This window comes from Erythranthe guttata, chromosome 4 (genome assembly GCF_056151865.1).
Source record: "Erythranthe guttata isolate IM_541 chromosome 4, IM_541, whole genome shotgun sequence".
NCBI lineage: Eukaryota > Viridiplantae > Streptophyta > Magnoliopsida > Lamiales > Phrymaceae > Erythranthe > Erythranthe guttata.
The window spans coordinates 1,808,371-1,833,531 of NC_142536.1; the positions used below are offsets into that span (position 1 = coordinate 1,808,371).

At 38.5% G+C, this 25,161-nt stretch overlaps 6 protein-coding genes and 2 long non-coding RNA genes across 13 annotated transcripts; 4 read left to right on the forward strand and 4 right to left on the reverse strand.

Moving 5' to 3' along the window:
• The first annotated feature begins 536 nt into the window (after positions 1–536).
• On the forward strand, positions 537–1,924 carry LOC105952512 (uncharacterized). The gene is made up of 2 exons (XM_012976078.2): positions 537–844; positions 923–1,924. The coding sequence occupies exons 1-2, from the start codon at positions 674–676 to the stop codon at positions 1,682–1,684; spliced, it is 933 nt and encodes a 310-aa protein (XP_012831532.1). The 5' UTR covers positions 537–673; the 3' UTR covers positions 1,685–1,924.
• Positions 1,925–3,899: 1,975 nt separating this feature from the next.
• LOC148770889 (uncharacterized) lies at positions 3,900–6,504 on the forward strand. The gene is made up of 5 exons (XR_016030700.1): positions 3,900–4,055; positions 4,941–5,003; positions 5,343–5,526; positions 5,621–5,763; positions 6,033–6,504. It is a non-coding gene; the product is annotated as an uncharacterized LOC148770889 (long non-coding RNA).
• On the reverse strand, positions 4,057–6,923 carry LOC105952521 (P-loop containing nucleoside triphosphate hydrolases superfamily protein). Its single transcript, XM_012976088.2, has 9 exons — positions 6,817–6,923; positions 6,472–6,660; positions 6,099–6,322; positions 5,912–5,973; positions 5,596–5,817; positions 5,370–5,496; positions 4,945–5,264; positions 4,691–4,835; positions 4,057–4,584 (listed from the first exon to the last, which is right to left on the reverse strand). Exons 1-9 carry the CDS (start codon positions 6,875–6,877, stop codon positions 4,345–4,347), a joined length of 1,590 nt encoding a protein of 529 aa, XP_012831542.2. The 5' UTR covers positions 6,878–6,923; the 3' UTR covers positions 4,057–4,344.
• A 1,258-nt stretch (positions 6,924–8,181) lies between these two features.
• Positions 8,182–11,686, forward strand: LOC105952503 (uncharacterized). Of its 2 annotated transcripts, none has more exons than XR_016030699.1 (2): positions 8,182–10,161; positions 11,349–11,686. XR_016030699.1 is itself a non-coding variant. In XM_088816288.1 (2 exons), the coding sequence occupies exon 1, from the start codon at positions 8,220–8,222 to the stop codon at positions 10,056–10,058; it is 1,839 nt and encodes a 612-aa protein (XP_088672414.1). In that variant the 5' UTR covers positions 8,182–8,219; the 3' UTR covers positions 10,059–10,104; positions 11,448–11,686. The 2 variants fall into 2 exon arrangements, 1 of the variants encoding a protein (XP_088672414.1); XM_088816288.1 differs by having other exon boundaries at positions 8,182–10,104; positions 11,448–11,686.
• Positions 11,687–13,025: 1,339 nt separating this feature from the next.
• Positions 13,026–16,649, forward strand: LOC148770890 (uncharacterized). Of its 2 annotated transcripts, XR_016030702.1 has the most exons (7): positions 13,026–13,101; positions 13,190–13,239; positions 13,686–13,770; positions 13,907–13,992; positions 14,111–14,202; positions 15,115–15,696; positions 15,795–16,649. It is a non-coding gene; the product is annotated as an uncharacterized LOC148770890 (long non-coding RNA). The 2 variants fall into 2 exon arrangements; XR_016030701.1 differs by lacking the exons at positions 13,026–13,101; positions 13,190–13,239 and having other exon boundaries at positions 13,505–13,770; positions 15,795–16,326.
• On the reverse strand, positions 14,854–16,321 carry LOC105952497 (1-aminocyclopropane-1-carboxylate oxidase homolog 11). Its single transcript, XM_012976061.2, has 2 exons — positions 15,789–16,321; positions 14,854–15,724 (listed from the first exon to the last, which is right to left on the reverse strand). The coding sequence occupies exons 1-2, from the start codon at positions 16,319–16,321 to the stop codon at positions 15,151–15,153; spliced, it is 1,107 nt and encodes a 368-aa protein (XP_012831515.1). The 3' UTR covers positions 14,854–15,150.
• A 594-nt stretch (positions 16,650–17,243) lies between the features above and the next one.
• Positions 17,244–20,762, reverse strand: LOC105952488 (pfkB-like carbohydrate kinase family protein). Its single transcript, XM_012976053.2, has 5 exons — positions 19,786–20,762; positions 18,870–19,120; positions 18,455–18,746; positions 18,053–18,205; positions 17,244–17,845 (listed from the first exon to the last, which is right to left on the reverse strand). The coding sequence occupies exons 1-5, from the start codon at positions 20,149–20,151 to the stop codon at positions 17,459–17,461; spliced, it is 1,449 nt and encodes a 482-aa protein (XP_012831507.1). The 5' UTR covers positions 20,152–20,762; the 3' UTR covers positions 17,244–17,458.
• Positions 20,763–20,899: 137 nt separating this feature from the next.
• Positions 20,900–22,972, reverse strand: INDH (INDH1(iron-sulfur protein required for NADH dehydrogenase)). 4 transcript variants are annotated; one of them, XM_012976044.2, is made up of 8 exons: positions 22,795–22,972; positions 22,575–22,707; positions 22,273–22,395; positions 21,991–22,088; positions 21,763–21,889; positions 21,572–21,657; positions 21,294–21,419; positions 20,900–21,161 (listed from the first exon to the last, which is right to left on the reverse strand). In XM_012976044.2, exons 1-8 carry the CDS (start codon positions 22,825–22,827, stop codon positions 20,994–20,996), a joined length of 894 nt encoding a protein of 297 aa, XP_012831498.1. In that variant the 5' UTR covers positions 22,828–22,972; the 3' UTR covers positions 20,900–20,993. The 4 variants fall into 4 exon arrangements, with proteins under 4 accessions (XP_012831498.1, XP_088672416.1, XP_088672417.1 ...); XM_088816290.1 differs by having other exon boundaries at positions 21,991–22,091; positions 22,795–22,953; XM_088816291.1 differs by having other exon boundaries at positions 21,991–22,091; positions 22,575–22,703; positions 22,791–22,951.
• Positions 22,973–25,161: the final 2,189 nt, after the last annotated feature.

The window sequence follows — 25,161 nt, forward strand, 5'->3', positions numbered from 1 at the left end:
CAATGTTTCACCGATCAAATCTTATCCGATTTCGACGATTCTCGATTCTACAGCCTCGTACATTAATCTATTACATCACGCAACACCGAAATCGGCGTTCCGTTCGGAGCATTTTCACATAATGCTCGAAAACCACACCACACTCCATGATTATTCGTTCTTCGACCACTTTATATTCCGAACGCAATATCTCCCAAAACCCTCAGTATTAAAACTCGAGTAAATATGATCCAGAAAGCTTACGAAATTTCCTACAAATCAAAGAAAACCTCACTTCAATCCACAAAGTGTAGCTCAAGTTATTCCCAAATCAATGAGGCGCAAAAACACACTCTAGGGTTCACAAAATAAACCAACATTGCAAGCATTTACAATCTGTCCTACTCATCAATTGAGCGCACCGTAGATTAAATCCCATCGGACGGTGGGAATTCAAAATTTCAACATAGCCTCGATCCGCGACAATCGTCTTTCCACCAATCAGCTTTCGTCTTCTGGATATGAACCCATTGCCTTTCACTATTTAATCCGCCCATTTTTCTCCACCAGAGACACACCAAACCCTCAAGGGGATAATTAGAATCTATAGCATCAGTTCACAGATCTGTAGTCCAATTTCCTCCATTTAGAAACCCTAGCCCTAACCCTAGTTTTTTCTGAAGAGAATTCTCTAATGGCCACCGCCGACGAGCCAATGCTACCCATCGAATCAGAGGCTGAGCAGCCCGCCGTTGAGGAGGCTGTTAAGGAAGAAATTCCTCCGCCGCAATCGGCCAAAACCAAAGCGAAGAAAGTCGCTGCCCCCAAGAAGCGTTCCTCGGCCACTCACCCTCCTTACTTTGAGGTAATAATTCGACCAATTCTCGTTTGTTTGGGTTTTGATTGTATTGAAATGGTGTCTGAATTTTTGTTTATCATGCAGATGATTAAGGATGCGATCGTGGAGTTGAAGGAGAGGACTGGATCGAGTCAGTACGCGATTGCTAAGTTGATTGAGGATAAGCATAAGAATCTGCCGTCGAATTTCAGAAAGCTTTTGCTCGTTCAATTGAAGAAGCTTGTGGCTAATGGAAAGCTCAATAAGGTGAAGAATTCGTACAAGCTCCCGCCGCTTCGTTCTTCCAAATCGGCTGCTGTTGCTGCGCCGCCGGCCAAGAAGGCGGCGGCTCCTGCTGCTAAGACGAAAGCGAAGCCAAAAGCTGCCGCTTCGAAGGAGAAAAAGGTTACCCCTTCGAAACCTAAGCCGAAGGCTAAATCTCCTGTTGCTGCGAAAGCTAAGCCAGCGGCTAAGGCGAAGCCGGTTGCAAAGGCCAAGCCAGTTGCAAAGGCCAAACCTGTTGTAAAGGCCAAGCCGGCTGCAAAGGCGAAGCCAGCTGCGAAGGCCAAGCCAGCAGCCAAAGCTAAGCCGGCTGCGAAGCCGAAGGCTGCGACCCCTGTGAAGGCGAAGGCTGCGCCAAAGAGGAAGGCGCCGGAGAAGTCATTGGTTGAGAAAAAACCACCGGCGAAGGCCCAAAGGACGTCAACGAGGTCAACGCCGGGCAAGAAGGCGGCGGCTGCTCCTGTGAAGAAATCTCCGACACCGAAGAAGGTAACGCCGGCGAAGAAGGCGCCTGCCAAGACTGTGAAGTCAAAGGCTGTCAAGTCCCCGGCGAAGAAGGCTGCGGCGAAGAAGGGGAAGAAGTAAAGTAGTGTTCGTGATCGGAGGGGTAGTTTGGGAAATATAATGTTGTAGGGACAGTATTGTAATTAGCAATGATAGAACCGGATTCCTTTCTTTTTTCCCCAATTTTAGCCTTTCTTACAGTCTTGGGTTTTTCTTTTAATTTTCTTTTTTTGATTTAGGGATTTGAAAAAAAAGAAAAAATGAGTGATTGTAACAAAAAAAATCAAATCTTTTGGAAAATGATCAGTAGAGTTTTCTTCATTCATCTGTTTTTCATACAAATTACTCCCACAATTCGCAAAATTATTTCGCATATACGATTAATTTTACTTCATAGCAGCTGATGAGCTGGCTAGGGTTTACCCATGGCAGGCGGTGCACGTTAGTGTGTTGTTCGGCGCACGTAAAATTGTGGGGATGAGTCACCTTCACGTTAAAAGCATGACGACTGTTTGCGTGAAATGGGAAGATGATTGAAAGATGAGATTCAATTTGTGTACGTAAGTCAGAATGTACTTCAGCTTATGGGTAAACCCTAATCCATTTTTTTCTGGACAATTTTACCCCTGCTTACCATCTTCTCTTCATTGTAGATTGCAATGGCACTCTGACTTTACTGAAGAATTTATCAATATGGAGACTCTGAGGGCAGTCAGGTAATCATGCTCTTTCAAATGTTTTGTGAGAGTTTCAGCTTTTACAGAATCTGAAGTATGTATGAACTGTCGACTAACGAAAATACAGCTGGAAGCATTAAAATAACGACAATACCGTTAAAATACAGCTAAGGACATAAATGTAACGATAATACCGGTAAGATTAATGACAACATAGCCAAGATGATGCGTTAGTTCCGATTATTTTGCATCACAATTTACTGCTGCTGTTGATATCCGGTTTACTATTGTAGATAGTTTCGGAATTGGTATGTAGCTGTATCGCATAATGACATTGAACGATTAAATTCTATACTTTATGTATGTTTCCTCCTCTCTATAGATAGTGTGTGATCTATTGCAGAACACACACTATTGAGTTACTTGACTACCTAGTAAATAAGATGGACTAATATTTGGCGTCTTGAATGCAAATTTGAATTCATCACAAAGTTTAATCGCAGTATGTTGAAAATGATTTATCGACTTGCAGGGTATTTACATATCTTTCTAGTGTTCAATCCTCGTAAACTTTTTTTTTCCTTAATTGGTATCATGCAAAAGCTACAAACTTCTTGGGATTAGGAAAAATTTAGGTTCTGTTTTTGCCCCCCTTGAAAAATGTGTGTTTTATTTTTTGCCCCCTTGAAGTTTGATCACACCCGCCGTTTGTGCTTCATTTTCTGTTATTTTGAATGCAGCTGGGCTAATCTGTGATGTTTCTTTACTTCGGAAGAGAAACAAAGTAATGCTTGTGAAGGTAAATTGCTTGGCTTTCGTTTCTTTATTTAATTCATGGAAGATATACGTGAAATCTTGGTATTGGGAGCTGCTTCATTAGTTGTATCTGTTTATAGTATACACGTGTCACTGCTTACGAAACGTAGAGGAAACTTGGCTTTTGTCTCCTTCCCTACGTCGTTATGATTTGGTGTTAATGTGGAGGACTAAAAATTGGCGATTATGTATTCTTGCATGAAGCTTGATTTATGTACTCGAACCTAGGGCATTTCCTTTTCTATGATAATTTATTTTACTGGAAACAATGCATATCGACCCTCGGGTTTTCTGCTAACACTTGCCGTTTTCAACTCATTTGACCGTTGACTTAATGAAAATTTTATTTTTACCCTTGACCAAATATAGAGTAAATCACATCACCGTGTGTCTAATTACGTATAAACCCTATTATAGAAACCTCTGTTAAGATTTAGTTTTTAACTACAAATCTAAGAAGCTCATTGAGTGATACTTTTATCGTCACCAAAATATTTCTCAAAGAAAAATATCATAGAATTGTTATCATTGAAGCTAATTTTGTTCTTACGTATGTCGAACACTAAAATGGCATTAATATTCACCACGTGCCGTCTTTTCACCTTGTTTTTCACCTACCGCCATCTCCCTACCTTGTCATTAAATTTTCTCTGTCAACAACTTTTATTGCTAATGAGAAACACAAATTGACAACTATTTTTTTCTGCACAACTGTGTCATGTTGTGATAAAATTGCAACATAGAGTAGCACATTTATTTCCTCTCTCGTTGTACCGTAAATGATGAATACGATGACTTTTCAGGTTGTTAAGTGGCTTGAAAAATAAAAATAGGCAGATTTTAACATCACGATCTCAATATTAAGGCAGTTTCCGAACCTGGGCTTTGCATTTAGCAACACTAGGTCTTTCTGTTTCTTGTTTCCGGGACTAGTATGGAGAATACAATAAAAAAGAAAGGTAAACAGCTGAATTTGTTGAGAGTTATAATCATGATGCATAATTTCGTGAGAAAGACGTATGCTTGTATTGTTCTTTTTAGTATATATGTGAGAGGGGATTGCTCATCTTTTTTTGCTATGTAGTATTATCCATTGGCTGAAGGGGGACAAAGCAAAAACATCGATACATTAAAAAAAAACGAGAAAAAAAACTAGTAGCCTAAAATCTCCATGATGGGATTTTGCTGCTAAAGTTTGAGTGTCTGGCATAATAGATGATGTATAGTGTCGGTGACACCAAAGATGATTCATTCTCGGAAGCTCTCGACTTTCTGAATGGAATACTTGAGCTCTTTCTGAATGTTCAACCTCGAAGGCGACAAAACTATGTCGTTCCAAACGGACCCCGCTTCGAAACCTGGATGCGGCCTCTTGTACAGCTCGAATATCGAACCCGCTTCTTCGTTCAACCTCCCCACCACTTTCAGTATCTTTATTTCGTCTGGATCCACCAACAGTGTCTTGTCCTTGTCTTTCCATCCTATCAACTTCACAACCCCCACATTTTCTTTATTTCTTTATTTCTTTATTTATATATGTCGAAATTAGTTAAAATTTTTTAGACGAAGAAAAGTTAGTACTGTGTGTACATACCTTAGGAGGGCCTTCCAATGCATTGGTGCTGTAAAGTCTAGCATTGTCTACTAAGTTGCAGTACGTTGTGAATGCATCTGCGAATCTCTTGTGTGATTTTAGCTGCGAGTTCACCCTTACAGCTCGCCTACACATTATAGCTCTCCTGTGCCATACAAAGATAGTCGAGAGTTAATCCGTTAATTATTGTTTTTAAACCTTAAAATTAGTAGTACTATGATGTTTTTTTTTTCTTTTTATTTTTTGGCAGGAACCTTATTCCTCGGATTACTGCTAAGTAAGCATCACAGACAACTCCGACCAACTCTATCCTGTAAGCTCTTCGCTTCTTAGTCCCGTCCTGCTCTTGCTCCTCGTCAATTTGTTCCCAGTAGTTTTCAGTGACGACTCCTGCATCGTCCACTTTGTAACCGGCCCCCATGCGGTATCTTTTTCGGTGGACATTTCTTGCCATATTTATCGTTTGGACAACAAACGGGACCCACGAGAGGGTCCCGTCCATTATCACATCCCTCCCTTCGTTCAGTGCTGTCACTAGGAGTGACGATGCTGCATCTGTAGACGATTGGTGCACCTATACACACACACACACAAAAAAAAAAAAAAAAAGAACGAGATCAATTTTTTATGCAGAGGTTTATCGTTTATGCAGTTATTGGACAATGAATAAATATAATACCAGTTCAGCAGTTTGAAGCATGTCGTGGTGGCCCCTAGAGCTTAGAGCTCTGTAAATGACGTCAGATTCTTTGAACGCATCTGCTTCTATTACGACTGCGTTTCCAGATGCTCCAGCCCAGAATGGTCTGTTCCAAAATTCGGGTTAATCCTACAATGTAATAATTCTATCTCTATTTTCTATTTATTTGGAGTTGATAAATTTAACATTTCTTTTTTTAGCTTACTCTTTGAGAATGTCTTTGAGCACAGTACTCTTGCCGGCTCCCATGCCGCCACCCATGAGGAGGAGCACCGGGCTTCTGTCTTTATGAGCCATCGGCACCATCACGTTCGTGCACTGTGAATCGTCGAGAGATACTAGTCCGATTGCTTTCATCTCCTCCACTAGTGTGGTAAATACTCTAGCCACCTTCAGATTCTTTGTCACCCTCTCGAATCTCTGTTCTCTGTTTATATATCGAAAAACGAAATGTAAATTCATTGGTTTATTTGGCTATAACTTGTTAGTTAATACATGTAGATTTTCATATCTAATACCACCTTGTGGCTGCCATGACAATGTGCTTAAGCTTCTTTTTCGCCTCGTTTTCAGCACCCAGTACCTGAAATTATACGAGTTTTATAGAAGATATGTCGAATTAATTTTGTTTTTCTGGTGTAGGAAATTAAATGTGATGGATTCAATTTTCGAAATAGAGGGATTTGAGATCTTTAAAGAAAGGCATACCTGGCTGAGCATATAGGAAGCATGTGCCCAGTGGAATGCAAAGTAGCTGAGAATGCATCTCTCAAACTCTTCGACGAGTTTAATGAAGAGGGAATCGACATCCGGTTCACTTGCGAAAAACGCGTACATATCTTCTTCACATCCTTCGGATTTTCTGATGTATTCAGAAGCCAGTTTGCAAAGGTGTGGGCATTCTCTTCTATCTGTGAACCCCATCTGCCTAGCTGCTCACACACTCATAAACACACACCACATTGCTTTGTGAAAACCACATCAGATCTTATAAACACACACACGCACGAACACACACAGACACACACTCACATATATGTATATGTATAGTATGATCTGGATCTGAGAGAGGGAAAATTACCTACGTAGTGAGAGAATTTTTCGATGTTTAAAACCTGGCCAGTGTCGGAAATTTTGATGCGGGGCACAATTCTCTGATCCCGTATCTTTTTGAGGCGAAAATGCATGGCGGCTGCTATGATTAATCCGATGGAAGAAGCTACCAGGATCTGCGTACATGTTGGTTTTGTGCTGCCGCTATTCATGTAATCTGTCGTGGTACGAAGATCAAATTAAAAAAAAAAAGAAAGAAAAGAAAAACAGAGTCTTTCTTCATTGATTGAAGATCTACCATGAAAAAAAAGAAAGCGGAAATCTGGATTGGAAACCGAAAAATGTGATCGTAATGTACGTAACAAATTTTTACCTTTATCCATGTGTCGGCTGTGGAAGGTGAAGAAAGGGGATTTTCCTGTTAGTTTTGACATTTTTGCATGGAGTGTGTTTGTTTTTTTTCCTTCCCCCTGATGAGAGTTTGGAGGTGTGAATGTTGAATGTAGGAATGCTTCAGCAGTTTGTATGGTTGTTTTGGCACGTGTGCTTTTTAAGTTATTGTGACTTAATCCAGATTACTTCTCAAAAAAAAAAAAAAAAAAAAGACTTAATCCAGATTAAGGTAGTGTTTGGCATCAAGGAAAATAGCTGGTAAACCAAAATTGCGGGATTGGCCTTGCTAATTTACATCAGATTATCTTGAACCTTATTTAAAAGTTGTAATACATAATACTGAAATGATTTGTGCAGGCACAAATTAAACATTCAGGCACATTTTTTACCATTTCTCAAAAAACAAAAGCTAAAAAATTCAAAAACTCTCTCTACCCTTTCGATTTTCTTTTGCAAAGCCCGTGCAAATCGTCAACAAATCGGAGGTAATTTTTACGTTTTTACGATCCTCTTGTTATGTAGATTACGAATCCGAAAAAAAAAACGAAAAAAATCGGACTTTGGCCTGCTCGCGTGAATTTACGCGAGCACTTGGCAAGTGCTCGCGTAAATTCACGCGAGCAGGCCTTGTTAATTTTTTTTTATTTTTTTTTTTATTTTTTATTGCTCGTGTGATTTCACACGAACAGAGACGTTCTACTCGTGTGATTTCACACGAACATATCTTCTCTGTTCGTGTGAAATCACACGAGTGGTTTAAAAAAAAATAAAAAAATGTTAATGTGCTCACGTGAATTTACGCGAGCACTTGCCAAGTGCTCGCGTAAATTCACACGAGCACATGAATAAAAAAAAGTCCGATTTTGTGCATATGAATAGTAAAAAGGTAAATAGTTATGGTAAAAAGGTAAAAAATCATGGTAAAAAAATGCCTGAATGTTTAATTTGGCCTGCATATATCATTACCCTACATAATATAACCTTTATTATAAATTTATATTTGATAAATTAACAACCTCGTTTTTATAATATTTATCATAAATTTATTTCTTTATCTTAAAAATAAATTGATAAATTCGTCTAGATGATAGCACTTTGATGTTAAGTGTTAACCCTTACAATTTAGTAACTAAAACTTATTAAAATTAGAGAATCCAAAATATAAAGCCTTTAATTGTGACCGTTGATCTTCATCTTATTCGTTAATTAAAAGAAAGACCTAAATCACTGAGCTATTTGTAAATTTGGAACCGTAATTTAAAGCCCATCCCTAATTGAAAGCCCAGCCCTAATTTAAAGCCCAGCCCAAAATAGAAACTTAATTAACAAATCCACTTTGCCTTTACGAAGACAGAGTAGACAGAGCTAAGTAGACAGAGAGCTATGGTTTCCAGTACATACGCTCGTCGAACAGCTTCTGCTGCAAAACCTTTTATTCTAAGACCTTCCGAAAGAGGTGAGCTTTCAACTATTATCATACGCTCACAAAATTCCATCCCTTCAACGCAACCCCAACAAATCCCGCTTCAAAAATCACTCAAAACAGACCAAAATGCTTCAGTTGTAAACGACGCACTGAAGGCGTTCGACGATATGCTTCAGTTGCAAACCCAGCCACCAATTTCATCATTCAACACGTTGCTAGGCACAGTTGCGAAATCGAAGAGGTACCGCGATTTGTTTATTATGTTCGATCGAATGGCGGAAGTTGATTTACTGCCTGATTACATTGGGATGCACATTTTGCTTAATTGTTATTGTGACTTGAAGAGAGTTGGTCTCGGTTTTGCTGTTGTGGGTGGGATTATTAAGAGGGGTTACAAACCAAACATTGTTACGTTTACTTCGTTGATCAAAGGGCTGTGCTTGGAAGATAAACTAGGTGATGCTTTAAGTTTGTTGAGGAAAATAATCGGATTCGGTTTTCGCCCAAATGTTAAGACTTGGGGGACTTTGGTCAATGGTCTCTGTAGGAGTGGGAATGCAAAGGTTGCTCTACGACTGCATGAGGAAATGAGAAACGGAACTGTCGGTTTTGATTTGAAATTTGATCCGAATTTGATTTATTATTCTTGCCTCATTGATGGTTTGTGTAAAGAGGGTCTTGTGGAAAAGGGTAAAGAATTGTTTCTTGAAATGGAGGGGAGGGGTATTTCCGCTGATGTCGTTGCATATGGCGCCTTAATTAACGGTTTGTGCAGAATCGGTGATTGGGAGAGGGGGAGAGATTTATTTTTCCAAATGATGGATAGAGGAATTCGGCCCAATGTCGTGACGTTTAATATGCTGATCGATGCACTTTGCAAGGAGGGCAAAACCGATGAAGCGAGTGGGCTGTTGGATTTCATGATTCGGAGGGGAGAGAAGCCCGATTCGATTATATTCAACACTTTGATCGATGGGTACTGTCTGGAGCGTAGAATTGGTGATGCAAGAAAGTTGTTTGTCTCAATGAGGGATGAAGGCCACGAGAGAGATGTTGCAAGCTATAACGTGTTGATTAATGGATATTGCAAGTGTGGCAGATCGGACGAGGCAATGAGCCTTTTCAAAGAAATGCTTTGCAATAAATACAAGCCGACTGTAATTACTTTCAACACTTTATTAACCGGTCTATTTCAAAAGGGTAAAGTTAAGGACGCGCAAGAACTTTATTCCAGCATAAAAGATTACGATCTAACTCCGGATTCTGCTACGTATAGTATATTACTGGACGGGTTTTGCAAGAATGATTGTCTTGAGGAGGCAATAGAGTTTTTTCAAACTCTCGAAAAATCTGGCTATAAGCCGAACAGTCTAACTTGTAACTGTCTACTTGACGGATTGTGCAAGGCGGGCAAGCTTGATCTTGCTAGTGAGCTGTTTGGGAGATTTTCCGAAATGGAATTGGCACCAAGTGCTTATACTTATTCAATCATGATCAATGGGTTTTGCAAGGGTGGACAGTTAGAAAAGGCGAATAATCTGTTTTTGGAGATGGAGAAGAAAGGTTGTGCTCCCGATGTAGCCACCTTTAACACGCTTATGCGGGGATTTTGCGATAATAATGACGCAGACAAAGTGGTGGAGCTTCTTCATTTGATGGCGGAGAGAAGTTTCGTACCGGATTCATACACAGCAGCTATTGTTGTGGACTTACTGTCGAAAGACCAAAGCTACCTGAAATATCTCGAATTGATTCCCAGTTTTTCTGACAAGGGCGAAGAAATGAGGACACGATGAATACGGAGTGCCGGTAGTTAAAGTTGTAGTTCCTCGAGCTCAACATGTAAGATACTGGATCGAGTTCACTACACATGAACCAGAAATCAGAATACTTAGAATTGTATTTGTTGGGCAAAAACCTACACGCAAGTGCACGTATCGTACAAGTAATATAGTGGACTAAAAGTCCGGATATCGAACCCACAGGGAATATTTAATTATCTAATCCTAGACGCTAAATTCTACCAATTATTATCAAGCCCACCCTACACAGTCGAAAAAGGATTAATAAACTAAATTAAACTAAAGCAATTAAAAAGACAAAAACAAGAAAGCAGTTTAAAACGAAGATTTAATCAGAGAAAACAAGCCTAGGATTTTATTCTTCCCCCTATGTGATTATTATTCCCTCAATTCCTTCAATTATGCAAGCAATTAACCCGGATTATTAACCTGAGATGCTAAAATAATCATAACCCGCTTCCGCGTGTATTACGATTCTAATACTCTAGATTCAATTACTATATTCCTATGCAATTAATTCTAGAACACAGCATTAAACACAAATCTCAATAATGGCTACCTAAGAGATTAACTATATTCCTATGTTAATACCACAAAGGCTCTTCTACCACAGTTCTAATTATTAACCCGATCTTCCGATTCATGCGATTAACAATAACATAAAAGCACATAAGTTGATCAAGTTCATGCACTTAATAAAACAAGTAGAAGAAATAATCCGGAATTAAAACTTGCATAAAATCATAGAATTGGGTTCATAAATCCCACATAGGGTTCCAAATAAAATCCTAGAAATAAGTAGTTTAGCTACTCATGATTAAATCAAAAACGCAAATAAAATAAATCATAGACGATAAATCTATGCTTGGAGTCTTCGAATTCTTCGTCTTCTTTATTGCTTTGAGGCTCTTGAAATTTCGTAAAAAAAAGGATCCCTAATTGTGTGCTTGGCTTGGTCTTATATAGGGTGAAAAACTTGGGGAAGAAGGCAGTTTCCTTGTACAATTAAGATTCCCTCACTGCGCCAACTCGCCCATCCGGACGGCCGTGTGAGATTTATGCCTAAAATCCGCACGGCCGCGCGGTCTATTCTCCAGAATTCTGCTTTTTTCACTTTTGGCCCATATTTTCTCCAAAATTGCAGTTTTGACCCCATACTTTTCCAATTCTTCAATTTGTACCTAAAATACAATAAATCAACTTTTTAAGCACTAATTATCGTTAAAACACACCAAAAGCTCAAATAAAAAGATACGATAAAGTGTAAAAATATACACTTAACAGTATTCATTCTGTTTCAATTTTGGATTTTGAGCGGGAAATCAGAATAGTGGAATCAATGAGAGAACCTTACTGTATTTTTGTTAATTGCGACTATTTCAGTTGCGATTGTGCATGTGCAGATAAGGGTTAATTCAGTCGAATCGAGCTCTTTGGAAATTTGCAGGATGGTTTCCTCAACTCATACCGAGGTCAATTTCTGGTAGTATCAGCCTACTCTATATCTCTGACCCCAAAGTATATATTTATTTTGCACATTGAAGCCTATTACATAATGAAATTCATTTACGATTGATTTAAATTTGCCGGAATTAAGGTAATGCAATCTACGTTATTATGCATTTATTTACCATGCTATTCATTTACATTAAATTTCACATTGTGCATTTATTCAATTATCAAGGGGTATAATTCAAAATCATCCGATCCCCGAGGTTTGTCCTCAACTTCAAATTCATCCCCGAGTTTTATTTGTCTTTAATTTCGTCCTTCCAATCTTCATTCAAAGTGACGCAAAAAAATTCACCGAAAAATATTATGCATTCACCCAAAGGCGAGGCAGAATCATGAATATTCATGAATATTTTATTATGGGGCTGAGATCTAGAATTTTGAATTAAATAAACATGTTGTTCGGGACAACCTTTCTTAAAGATTACCTCACAAAATATCATAAATAATAAATATTTATTTAACATGAATTAAACTAGTATATTAAACATGAATATTAAAAACCGATAATTGATCGTGGGTAGGATAACGCCATTATGTTGGACGCTTAAATTCAATTGATCCTGTACTTGGAGTAACTTTCTAATAATTTATTTTCTTGTTTCCTCTCGTCTTTCTTGGGAAGATGGTGGGTGGACCATATAGATAGAAGCAAATCAAAAGCGTGTCCATCAGTAATGAAGTCAGACTGAATGATCAATGTATCTAACCCACATTTCTTTTAATTCTCTGTATTGGGATATGTTAATATAAGATATTAATAGTAAATCATTAATTAATTAACTTTTCTCTATCTTTTTCTTTATCTGTAAATTTATTGATCTATTTTTGCGTCTAATAGTGAATCGCTACCCTGGAGTTGACGTGTTTTTATGATACAACTTTACGTGGATGGAATGAATACAAAATTGACGAGCTGCTGAGTGTTGAAGCTAATAGTTGTCCGAGTGTTCTTGTGTAGATACAAAGGTATATACTAAGATTGCCATAGTAGACATATATTCAAAAGTATTAGGGTTTTCCATGGCAGCCGTCTATGGAGGAGTTTTCCAGAGAGATCTCAAGTTATTTTAATTCACCATTTAAAATATTACTTCGAATAGTCATTGTGTGTATGCAGCCAGAAAAGTTACTGCTCGATGTTGCTGGAAACCTTTAGATTAAGAATAATTATTAAAATGAGGAGTTTTCCAGAGAGATCTCAAGTTATTTTAATTCACCATTTAAAATATTACTTCGAATAGTCATTGTGTGTATGCAGCCAGAAAAGTTACTGCTCGATGTTGCTGGAAACCTTTAGATTAAGAATAATTATTAAAATATACTTCTCTCTCGCATTCTTTTTTTAATTTCCATAGGTACTCAAATCGACTGACTTGTGGTCATGCGGGGTTACAGGGTTAAGTAAGTTTGAGGTACTCAAATCGACTGACTTGTGGTCATGCGGGGTTACAGGGTTAAGTAAGTTTGATCAGCAGAGGTATATATGGTTACGTAAGTTTCATCGACAATGTTGTAGCGTTAAGTAAGTTTTATTTTTGTTTTTTTGGCTTTGATACAAAATGAGATATTATAGTTATATTTATACTAATAACCTTCCTAATCAATGGCAGGATTAGGATTATATAACGGCCATAGTTTACATGCTAGAAACATCATAAAGGTATCTCAATATTTTAAAATAAGATATCTAGATATTTTTCTAGGAGAAATGTAGATTAAATTTATAAAGTATGGGCCAAATAGACTTCTAAAATTAATTTGCAAGTCTAGACACAACAAAACCAATGGAGCAAAAGTGACAGCAAGCAAAATCTTCACCAATTATTGTTTCGAAATCTCTTCAATATTATGGCTACAAAGTTTGTTCACACTACGACGGTACAAGTTTTGCATGTTGACTAGTCTGCCCATGGGAGGGCTCGAAGACAGTGGGGAAAACGGTGGATCTGATCATGTAGTAGGAACGAAGTCACTCGACTAGTCCAGCAAAACCAAATTACTTGCACAAAGAACATTATGCTATATTAGACTTGCTTTTGAAATTTCCATCTCTTTACTAATTATTGTTACAAATTTATCCATCTCTTTGTTTTTTGTTGTTTCAAGATTTCGTTTGTTGTTGGCCACTTATGCCTCTATTGTGGACCGAGATAGAAGCGTAAAGACTAGTTGTGCTCTGGAAAATCTTCAGGTAAGTGTCTTGCAGCTGACGTGCTCACAGTTTTATCAATGCAGTAATGCTTATGAAATCTATTTCTAGAATCGTAAAAAAAAATGATTTTGGTGTTACAAAATATACACTATTCGAATTTTCGTTTTCCTTCCAGGTCTAAATCCGTTTCCATCTCAACTATGTATAAGCGGCTGGCCATGGATAGCTCCCTCGGTATTGAAGAGTGAAGACGAGCAAAAGGTAATCTTACTCGGTTTCTTCCTTGAACATAATTGATAATATTCAACCATTTTTTTTGATATTTTGTTGCTTCTAGATGATTTTACCTTGTGTGGTTTATCATTGTTCTCAAATACAGGAAGGTGAAAATGGTAACTGGTGGATGCGCCTTCTTCCCCGTGATTATGGCCGTGCGCCTGCCTGAATATATTCACAGAAAGACAACTCAAGGTAACAAACTGGTACCGTGTTCAGATTTGAATAGTTTATTTCCTTAATATTCCAGGTTGAGGGGAATGAAGCCTGGTCCGAAATCATCCATTTTCGTTGAACATGTATATTATATATACATACATGAAAGATTTCACACCAGACAACATTCCCCTCAACATATTCATCATATTTGGATCAACAAGGAAATTTTTTGGGGGTGGAGTGAGTCGAGAGATATTTAGTCTTGCGTTTTGCTTATGGGGTGTATATATATACACATAAGGTGCATCAATTTGATATTTCAAAAAAATATTGAAAAAAGCAAAGGATATATTGAAAATAATTAAGGGTTGACTTGTTTAAAGATTAAAGTTTTATTCTGAGTATGAAGTAAGGTATATATGTTGGCCTCCCACTATGGTAAAGGATGGGCAATAGTACTAGCAGAAGAACCTTTATTATTCAACCATATGCCAAGCTTATATGGGAAGCTCACCTCTAAACAAATGCCTTATTTATTTATTTTTACGGAGAGAAACTCGTAGGCATATATACCCTACTATAGCTAACAAATCACACGAGACGTGTAATAAAGAAAAACTACCATTTCTAATAAAGTACAAATTGGTGTCGTTAATTTGACTAATTATTCGCAAAAACTGGTACATATATGTATGAATAGAAATATATTGAGGGGATCAAGCCTTACAATCAAATAAATTGTTCCAACACAATCACTAAGGGTTGGTACAAATAAGAACGAAAACAAGCTATGTATTACAAAGATTAATAATAAAATCTCTTAATAAATACGAAATGCAGACACACAAAAACTACAGGAACATCTCGAATGCTCCGTTATTTTTTTTTTAAGTGAAAATATGAAGGGGTCATATATCATATCATAATAATTATTATTATTGCTGGTAGCTGATCGATCGAAGAAATCCGAGACACTGTATATAATCATTGGATCCTGTAATGAGGCTTGGCAGAGGTAACGCCCTGGAATTTAGTCTTGTAATGTTCGCAGTATTCCCTGAATAGGAACTCTCTGTAGAGTGCCGGATTTTCAGGAGAGAGAAGCTCTTTTATCGGCTCAAATGGCTTCCCCATTGCTTTCAGACTCGGTGTGAAGAAACTCGCTACCGAAACCCTCTGCACAGACTGAGCCACAACTCTGTGCTCCACGCTTATGAACCTGTCGTTGCTTATTATCTGCATCAGATCTCCTATGTTTGCTATGAGTGCCCCACGTGCCGCCGGCACATCCATCCATTCGTCGTTGTGAAGAATTTGGAGCCCCCCTATGCTGTCCTGCATCAACAGTGTCAGGAAAGTAGTGTCTGAATGTTTTGACGAGCCTAATGTTTTGTGAGGCTGAGGGCATTTTGGGTAATAGTTGCATGCAAGTGCCTGACTTTTCATGCACTCTATGTTCAAGAGATGGTCGCTCGGAAGCCCTAGTGCCTCCGACAGCAGCTCCGCCATTACCTCCCTCAGTTCTATCATGTATTTCACATACTCTTGCACTTCCTTTCTGCATTTGTTAAATATTTATTATTATTTATGAATAAATAATTAATTGAATTATGATTAAATACCTGCAGGCAGAAGGCAAATCTTGAGGGTCGAGTTGATCGTCGAGGAAAACGCAGCTGAGAACATCCCTCCAACAGGCGGCATTGTTTTCGAGGACGGGTAAATTGCTGTTGAATTTGACTCTTCTCCTGCTATCTGACGAGTAGAACGGCTTCTTCTCTTCGGTGGGCTGCTCGTGGAATAGCTTAGCAGCGTCCAGCATGGCGTCCATCGTCTCCAAAGGAATGCCGTGGTTCACTATTCTGAAGAACCCCCATTCTTGCGCCGCCTTGCGGATCTCCTCAACCACCACCTGCCGCCGTCCTTGCTCCTCCGCCACACCCTGAAAGTCAATGGTGGGGAGATCGAGTCGTGCGCCGCCATCGGTTATTTTGAGTATTGGATTGCTGTGCAAAACCTCAGGTGAATGGATAAAGAGTTTTGGGATCTCGGACAGAGCAGCATCGGCGAGACCCTTAACACCGGCTTTCGTTGAGTCGAATTCCTTCATCTCCTTAGCCCAATCGTACTCACCATTATTGCTAGCACCCACCATTTTTAGTAAATGCTAAGAAGTAACTAATTATAAGATTATATATATGTGTGTGTGTGTGTGTGTATGTATTCTTGATTGCTATATGTATGATGTATTAGCAATATATTGAGATTTATGAAGGATGATGGACATATATATAGAGAGAGAGGGAAAGAGTGATAACATATATTATTATTATATGTTTTTGTAATGTCATTTATGACAACTAACAATAGTATGGACTGGTGGGAACTTAGGAACGTGTTTTCTCTCAACCTTCTAGATTAGTGTCTAATTCAGTAATTTGAGTCCCATGACATCAATTAATAAGACATAATTATTAATACAATCGTTATTATTACTATTAAGTACTACTGTCTTAATTTCCTTAATGATTATTTTATTTTTATTTTTGTTTTTTTGGCCTGCAGCGGAGAGGCTGCAAAAGCTGGATGTAGAAGGGTTGAATTTTCTTCAGTGATCTAGAAAGATGGGTTATATAGCTAATTAAGTAATGTGCTTTCTTGGCCGTCTAAACCATTTGTCATAGAAAAAATAGCACAATGTTTTTGACTAATTAGCAATTAAGGAAATATGAAAACGTTACTTGTATTGAATGAATATTGAAAATATATATTAGTTTTCCTTTTTCACAGGTCGTGTAAAATATGTTGTGTACTACACTCGTGGAAGAAGAAAGATAGTTTTTGTTGAACGGATTTATTTAAAGTTTTCGTCTTTCGATTAATTTACCGAAAAACGACAATATACAGTAACTAAAATTAGTCAATAAATGACATTTCTTTTTAAGAAAGAAGAATAGTTAGAATGCAGCATTTGAACAGACTGGAAACTGATGTAAGCATTTACATTTTTGTATAGAATTTAAGATCATCTTCTTCGGTCAACATTCGAGAACTCGATGGTAAAGACTAAACCGGCACACAGAGAAAGAACTTGATGTTTACTAAAATAAAAAGTTGAACTACAGGCATGCTGTTTTATATGGAAAAAAGAAAATTAAGATTTCTTCATCATAACTAGTGCACGGCAGACGGCATAGATCACCAATAAAAAGATCAAAACAAAAATCGGCCTTTCTTTCTACTTTTCTTCATAACCACAAAAAAAAACTGCTAAAACGACCCTGCTCTTCAATCAACAAGCTCCCACCTGGTTCGTCTGTGCACATTCAAGCCTGGGTAGTAGTTCAGAAACGACGTTCTGCATTGGGGCCCGCCGCAGCCAATTATGGTTTCCGTTTACGGCTAGTTTCGCGAGTAGCGTGATTTCCTGTGCACCCGAATGTGACTTTAGCAACTCCACCCAATAACTGTCGTCTTCGTTGATATTTGATCCTCTCAAAAGTTCCAACACCTGCTTCAGAGTAGCTACGTTTCTACCAGCACCACAGCCCATAGCAGTTGCGGCCCCCACTCCATTTGCTATGGTTAATGTATACACCAACGGCATTTTATGTATATAACCGAACACTATAGCTGCCACAAAACTATCCCCACACCCAACTGTGTCTATCAAATTCACCTGTTCAAATAACAATTATAATTAGGAGGGGGGGAAAAAAAGACAATATTATCATGCATAATGAAATCGTAACCAATCAATCAATCTTATCAATGCTACCCAAACGAGGCCTTGGTGAACTCAACAATTCAACTTTAGAAGTGGTGGGAGTGAGAAATCAAGAAAATTTGAAAAGACGAACAAATTATGGGATGTACAAATTATTACCTTGAATGCAGGGGCACAAGATATACTAGAATGGGTGATCAGAATGGAACCTTTTGCACCCATTTTTATAATCACCCACTTTGTGCGAATTCCTTCCCTGAGCAACTGTTGTCCCGCTACTATCGGGTCCACTGTGCCAGTCAATGATTCGGCCTGGTCGAACAAATATTGAAGAAGTTGGAAAACAAGGTAAATTTTGAAGCTTGAAAGAGCTTAGCATTATTATGCAGCATTCTAACAAATAATGATCGGATGTTCTCTTTTACGCGGCCCTTATCGTGATGATATGACAACATGAGTTAGTCTTTCTCATGTTCAAAGAGACAAGTAGTGTGTACCCAATGATAGGCATATAAGTATAAATCATGTGAAATTACGAAAGAGCGTCATTCTTATTCATACCTCTTCAGAAGTTAATAGAAGAACATCACTCATCCTCAAGTACTTGTCAAGGGCCTTGCGTTCTTCAGGCGTTCCAGTACTCAGAGACTTCCCTCTTGGTCCAGGGTCAAAAAAGACCGATGTCCCAACTTCCACGGCATAATCCAAAGCGGACACGAGCAAATGAGGTGAAAGTTCATCAAATCCATAACCGTTGCAGAAAATGATCTTTGACCTTCTTATAGCCATCTTTGCTTCGTTGGATAGTGTGCTCATCCAGCTAAATGCAGGCTCGTCGCTGAAATCTGCACGACTGTAAAAGAACGAAAGAAATGAAAGGCTTAGAAGTGAGAACTTTTTCGTTATACATCCAACATAGCTTAATAGAACCATCAAAAGGAAGATAGATATAAATCTTAAACCGATTTTTCTATACCTGCAGAAACCATGCCTTTGCAAAGGGTCCACTAAAACCCAGCACAGAAGTGTTTCATACGCTGTGCTGGATGTGTCGATTTTATCATTCCGTTCATTCATTTCAACAGTCTTGATTCCTTCATTACGAAGTACGTCTAAGAGGAAACGGCCATAGATTTCATCACCAACATGACCAACTGTAGCGACATGAAGTCCTAATCTAGCTGCAGCTATGGCCATATTGCAATTGCCACCAGCCTCCCAGTATTTCTATAAACAGTGCTAAATCATTAACTCCCGTAACACGAATACGTACAAAATTAGATGCAAAATGAATTACTAAAACATAAACTGAACACTGAGCAGCAAAACGATAGGGAGCACACCTGTAACCATTTTTTCATCAAATAACATATGTTACACAACTATAAGTAACTGCTAACTATTCTGAAATTTTCAGTTCCAAGTTTCCAAGCCAAAGGGATTATTAAACACACTAAAGAATTCACAGAAGAAAACCCCTCAAGAATTGACAGTGTCCTGTCTCGTTTAATTTTATTTCATCTCAGATCAGTCCTCTACTTAGTAAGTTTGTTCTCCGTCTACCGATTTTGAGGGCTAATCGACAATTACTGGCCAAAATAGAATCATAAAAAAATAAATCTACGGTACTCGTTTGTATTGATTCCCGGGCTCGTACCCCAGTATTATGAAAACCTAACATTCGAATCATAAAAACTCACATGCTCATCTGCTCAGGACATATGTAACAATATATTTCATCTCTTCTGTTCTTGTAAAATAAGAGGATACCATAAGTATCAGTGTGTGAATTCAGGGGATTTCAAGAACCTTCAGTAAGAATCATTTCAAAATCCCAATTACCAAAAGCAAAAAACAAAAAGAAATAAAAATAAAAATAAAATGGCAAGAACCTTATCAGGAGGCGACTTGGATAATTCGTCCATATAAGATTTACGTTGATCCAAGGGCTTCGGAGGCAAGTGCTGGACGCTGAGCACAATATCAACACACAGATTTCCAAGGGTTGCCACGTCGATATCCTTCACTCCGGCAGATTTAACCCTCTCGTCTTCCACTGAGCCATTGCCGAAGCTCAGAGAATTCAGGTGCTGCTTGGATACATGAATTTCAGTTCCCCTACATTTCAAAATCGAATAGTAGCAGAAATTCCGTTTCGCTAGAGAAGACGGAGATAGTATAGGGTTTTGAAAGGTGTTTGGGTATGGAGAAAAAAGGGCATAATTGGATTTAAGGGATAAGGCAGCCTGATTATGCATCCTGAAGCAGATACGAGTAAGAAGCAAGAGCGAGAAGAAAAATGGCACAACTATTCACAGAGATGATGAAAAACTGGAAAAATCTGATCAACCTTTTAGAGAGAGAGAGAGAGAGAGAGAGAAGCAAATCAATAGGGAAAGAGGGATTGGCCCAACTTGCAGCAGAGCAGTTTTCAGTTTTCTATTGAAATTGTGCTGTTAAATCAGAATACCAGACCCTTGGCTTTTACAGGATAAAGTGGTCAAACATATATATATAGAAGGTATATATATATATCTATGTATGTATCGACTCTACTCCAAAATATTGTTTAGTACTTTGAAATTTGTTTTTTCAATTTGATATAGTGGAAATTATTTCTTTTTATTTAATTTGATTATTAATCAAAAACTAAACTTGAATAGTTTAGTGAGGTTTAACTGAGTTTAATTTCTTTCCGCTTATTTCTATACTAGGCTACATCTATACTAGGCTACATCAGGTGTATTTTTACGGTTAATCTACACACACCAATTTGGGTGTATGCGTGTTGTGTGCTTAAGAAAGATCTACCCAATATAGTATAAAGTACCGATATAGTATAAAGTATAAACTATTTCTTTGGTCGATCAAATTAGAGTTGAAAGTTGATGGGAATAGCTTTTATTCTTATTGATTTGGATATATGGCATAATATAATGTGTGCGTTTGGTTGAAACAAGGCCCACTCACTAAAACAGAACATATTAAATTTAATTAATTAATTAATTTAAAAAAAAAATCAAGAAACTAGATTATTGGAATATATAGTTCATACAAGATCAAAATTTGTCTACATAATCCATTTACCCCACTCGGTTTTTCACAGGTTTATTTCAGGCCCTAAGTTTTGTCGTCTGGTTAGTTCGAGTTTTCTGACGATCTTTTGTGCCACATCAGCGTAGGCCCGTGATACAAAAGAATCGGGATCGGATATCACAACAGGGACACCTTCATCAGAACCACTTCTGATCCCCGTTTCCAACGGTACCTAGATTTATAAATTCAGCGCATTACCGAAAAATATTACATAACATAGTACCAAGTCATATGTTAACAAGAATTACCATCTTCGTATTTGAACTTCGAATAATAGTATAACCAAAATGGCAGCAATACATACCTCGCCAAGAAACTCCATATCCATTTCATCAGCAGTTCTTTGAGCTCCACCTTTTCCGAAAATGTAGTAAGGCTCGGTACATTTCGGACATTTAAAATAGCTCATATTCTCCAGTATTCCTAATATCTGAGACAAAAAAAACAGTCATGAGATCAATTTCAAGATCCGAAGTCTTATAGCAGCAAAAAAAAATTATTAAAAAAAAAGAGTGCAAATTTAGGCGAACATTTTAACAAATTACAAATTATAAAAAAGGTCGAGAAATGGGTATACCATACCGGCACATTAACTTGGGCGAACATTTTAACACCTCTTCGAGCATCCATTAATGCTACATCTTGAGGAGTTGAAACGATTAGTGCTCCTGCAACAACCCCAAAAAACGATCCTTATAAATGGATTTTTTTTAATTAAATCAAAGAATTAAGGTATATCGTTTCAAAAACTAGTGTCGAAAGTCGTTAAATACCTGACAATTGCAATCTCTGGGAGATGGAAATCTGAGCGTCACCGGTGCCAGGTGGCATGTCCACGACAAGTATATCTAGTGTTCCCCAATGAACTCCTCTTGTCATCTGTTCAAGTGCTTTCATTACCTGAAAGATACATACGATGATGTCATTTAAATTTAGGCATCTTTCGATTGTTACATAAAACTTTAAATTAATCATGGCATAAAAAAAAAATCAACACTTGCCATCGGACCTCTCCAGACAAGTGCATCCCCCTCTGCCACAAGAGATCCAATTGACATGCATTTGACGCCATAGTTCTCGATAGGGATCATTTTCTTATCTGCTAAGATGTAAAATCGAATCAAGCACAACAGATTAAAATGTGCCGATACGTACTTTATAATTTCTGAAAATCCGAATCGACCGCAATTTGTTCCGTTTTAAATATTTCCAAGGAAAACTCGATAATATGAATATTGAAGGTGCAGAAAAACATAAAATTTGAAAGTAAATTAAGGCAGCACCTGCACTCACTTCAGGCTTTCCATGGAGTTTCATCATCATTGGAATCGACGGCCCATAAACATCCGCATCGAGAAGCCCAACTTTAAGCTTGCACTTATTTGCAAGTGAAACCGCCAAATTAACTACAAAATTCACACAACACATAGAAAGCAAGACCAGTGCAGCAATGTATTAAAACCCTAATTAACAACTTCACCACAAAACCCATATTCCAAACACAAAGAAACACCCAACACCAAATGAACAAATCATCCAATAAATAAAAAATTGAAGAAACAACAAATGGATGATCGTACAGTACCAGCTGTAGTAGACTTGCCAACACCACCTTTGCCGGAAGCAACAGCTATGATGTCCGTAATCCCTTCAATCTTCAAACTCTGTACATTTGATCCCTTTCCACTCTGCGCAGCGAAACCCCTAATCCCTCCTACCTTGAAAATTCCGGCAGCAGTGTTAGTTTCTTCATCAGTTTAGAGGTGGATTTTTTTTTTAGGATAGCTAATTACGACATCACTTACAGTACAATGTCTCAGAAGCTGAAGCTGCTTCATTTGATTCTGAATCTCTTACCGATTTCGAAGAAAACGAAGAGCCGAGTGATCAATTTTGTTCGATTGCGGAGCTGAATTGAAGAATTTTTTGGAACTCGATTTGCCCCCATGGATTTGTGATCCAACATTTGGAGTTTTGGGCTTTGGATTTTCAGTCCTGGTTCTGGGCTATGGATTGATTTCATCAACTATATAAAATCAAACCCTAATCTTAGCCGAAGGCCCAATTCTACAAGCTTAAGGCCCTGATTTGTAGCCGAAGGCCAATTATACGAGCTTAAGGCCCTAATTTGTAGCCGAAGGCCCAATTCTACGAGCTTAAAGCCCTAATTAATACAATCGGAACTATTAAAATTCTAATAATTTAACGAAATATTAGATCATCAAATTAATAATTTAATATATTTTTATCGACTTGGGAAATGAATTTTTTTTTATTTAAGCGAGGTTATTAATTTATCGAGGTTTTACTGGAGATTACGATTTATTTATTTTTCATTATCTATTTTTGGATGTATGTAAATTCAGCTATTGCTTCTCTTATAATATTTTTTTCAACTCATAATTTTATACATGTATACAGCATCGTTTTGGTAAATAGTTTACTCTAAAGTCGGTTAAAATTACAGAATATTTTTTCCAACTCATAATTTTATACATGTATACAGCATCGTTTTGGTAAATAGTTTACTCTAAAGTCGGTTAAAATTACAGAATTACAGCAAAAGAAATTATCGACAAAAAAAAACAGATCGAAAATGTGTCGGTTGGTCGATAAAACCGACCCAAACACTACTTGAAACATTGTACATTAAAGTTTTAACTTTTAATGTAACATGGTGGTGCTATTTATCTCCTTCCACCGAAAGTTAGTTTCTTTCACAATTGAAGGTAGTTCTGTTTTTGAAGCTCTCCATCAATATTCTTTAATGAACACATGGCTATCTTAATTGTTGGGTTTGAATCTTGGTACATGATCCGTTCCAGAACAACGTAGTTGATGAGCTGTCCTTCCTGCTATGGCGGAAAATCTGCAGAGAAAGGAAAGCCGGACTGATGCCGGAGTTAGCACTCCGACGATCAAGTCAGTACCACGGCTCTGATATAAAGTATTATGAATATATGAGTTTTTGTGTTAAAGCTTGAGAAAGATAAAGATAACCCCCTTTCTGCTTGGATCCTTGGGGTTTTTATAACATTCGGCGGGAAGACCTTCTGCTCCCTCGGATCCTGGTAAAAAGCATGCTTCTGACGGGCTTTTCACCTTTCCGCCAGTCGGCCCGGGCCATCATACTACCCTATTTTCTAGAGATTATGATGCCCGTAGGTCTATCCCATGTACTCCCGGCCGCACGTAGTCATTCGCTCATTAAATGCTCTTGTCAGAGCATTTAATGGGTGCCTGGCCAGGTCTGTCAGGGCATTCAATTTTCCCCACTTTTCCCGACCTTCCTCTTCCTGGTCGGGAACTGCGGATAACTCTCGCCCGCCGAATCCCCATGCGGGCCCCACCTCTTCCTCTCTTTTGGGCTTTACTCTCCTCCTTGGGCTTCTCCTTCGCATATGGGCTGGTTAAGCGATTCCTGGACCGTTTTAGTGGGCTAACGTATTTGGGCTTCGTAATCCTGGCCTCGATCCGGATCAACTAGTCCCCCACTCCGAGTCCTATATTTTTAGGGCTCGGAGTTCTTTACCTCCTCGCGTCCGCGGCACGTCCTTTCATCTACCCCATCCGATCGTTTCGTTTTCCCGCTTAGCGCACTTCCCTATGCAGCCGTCAATCCCTGTGGGGGCTCTTCGTTTCTTGTGCCTTTTAATGACGGGTGTCTTTTCGACTGTCGTTGGGGCCCGCCTTCTGGACTTAAAGCCCCCCTTTCCTGCTATTTCTCTCCTTCCCCATACCCTCTTTATTCTCCTCCCATTCCCTTATTGCTAGTGTGCTCCCTATTCCCCAGGTACTTTCTGCTCTCCCTTTCTCCTTTGTTATTGATTTTCTTGCTTTCTTCACCATCGCCCATCCCATGGTTTCCCAAGGCACTTCTTCTTCTTCTTCTTCGGGGCGGACTGACCCCCTTCCTGCGCCCGTGCGGTCTAATCGCCGGGGCGGGCGTCGTCCGAACCCGAAGAAGAAGACAGCTCCTTCTTCTTCCTCCCCTCAACCCAATAAAAAGAAATCCCTAGAGAAACCAACCCATTCTCTGGTGGACAAATTTGACCTCGAAGCTCTCTACGCCACCCAGGGCGTGGACGCTTCCTTTCATCTTTTAGTCCCCTCCCGTTCCCAGTCTCCTTCTAGTCCCCCTCCGGGCTATCTCACTTGGTACTTGGATCAAT

What these genes read in the sequence shown, in the direction of transcription:
- LOC105952512 (XM_012976078.2), top strand. Translation starts at nt 674, where the DNA reads ATGGCCACCGCCGACGAGCCAATGCTACCCATCGAATCAGAGGCTGAG. An exon ending in CTCACCCTCCTTACTTTGAG is followed by an intron (nt 845 to 922) that starts GTAATAATTCGA and finishes TTTATCATGCAG; the next exon opens with ATGATTAAGGATGCGATCGT.
- INDH (XM_088816290.1), bottom strand. Translation starts at nt 22,827, where the DNA reads ATGAAGCAGCTTCAGCTTCTGAGACATTGTACT. An exon ending in CCAGAGATTGCAATTGTCAG is followed by an intron (nt 21,658 to 21,762) that starts GTATTTAACGAC and finishes GGGTTGTTGCAG; the next exon opens with GAGCACTAATCGTTTCAACT. An exon ending in ATATGGAGTTTCTTGGCGAG is followed by an intron (nt 21,162 to 21,293) that starts GTATGTATTGCT and finishes TTATAAATCTAG; the next exon opens with GTACCGTTGGAAACGGGGAT.
- LOC105952521 (XM_012976088.2), bottom strand. Translation starts at nt 6,877, where the DNA reads ATGTCAAAACTAACAGGAAAATCCCCTTTCTTCACCTTCCACAGCCGA. An exon ending in ATTGTCATGGCAGCCACAAG is followed by an intron (nt 5,818 to 5,911) that starts GTGGTATTAGAT and finishes ATATATAAACAG; the next exon opens with AGAACAGAGATTCGAGAGGG. An exon ending in GCAGTAATCCGAGGAATAAG is followed by an intron (nt 4,836 to 4,944) that starts GTTCCTGCCAAA and finishes TGTATGGCACAG; the next exon opens with GAGAGCTATAATGTGTAGGC.
- LOC105952503 (XM_088816288.1), top strand. Translation starts at nt 8,220, where the DNA reads ATGGTTTCCAGTACATACGCTCGTCGAACAGCTTCTGCTGCAAAACCT.
- LOC105952497 (XM_012976061.2), bottom strand. Translation starts at nt 16,321, where the DNA reads ATGGTGGGTGCTAGCAATAATGGTGAGTACGATTGGGCTAAGGAGATG. An exon ending in GATTTGCCTTCTGCCTGCAG is followed by an intron (nt 15,725 to 15,788) that starts GTATTTAATCAT and finishes TAACAAATGCAG; the next exon opens with AAAGGAAGTGCAAGAGTATG.
- LOC105952488 (XM_012976053.2), bottom strand. Translation starts at nt 20,151, where the DNA reads ATGCATAATCAGGCTGCCTTATCCCTTAAATCCAATTATGCCCTTTTT. An exon ending in CCAAGTCGCCTCCTGATAAG is followed by an intron (nt 19,121 to 19,785) that starts GTTCTTGCCATT and finishes CACTGTTTATAG; the next exon opens with AAATACTGGGAGGCTGGTGG. An exon ending in TTCTATTAACTTCTGAAGAG is followed by an intron (nt 18,206 to 18,454) that starts GTATGAATAAGA and finishes TTGTTCGACCAG; the next exon opens with GCCGAATCATTGACTGGCAC.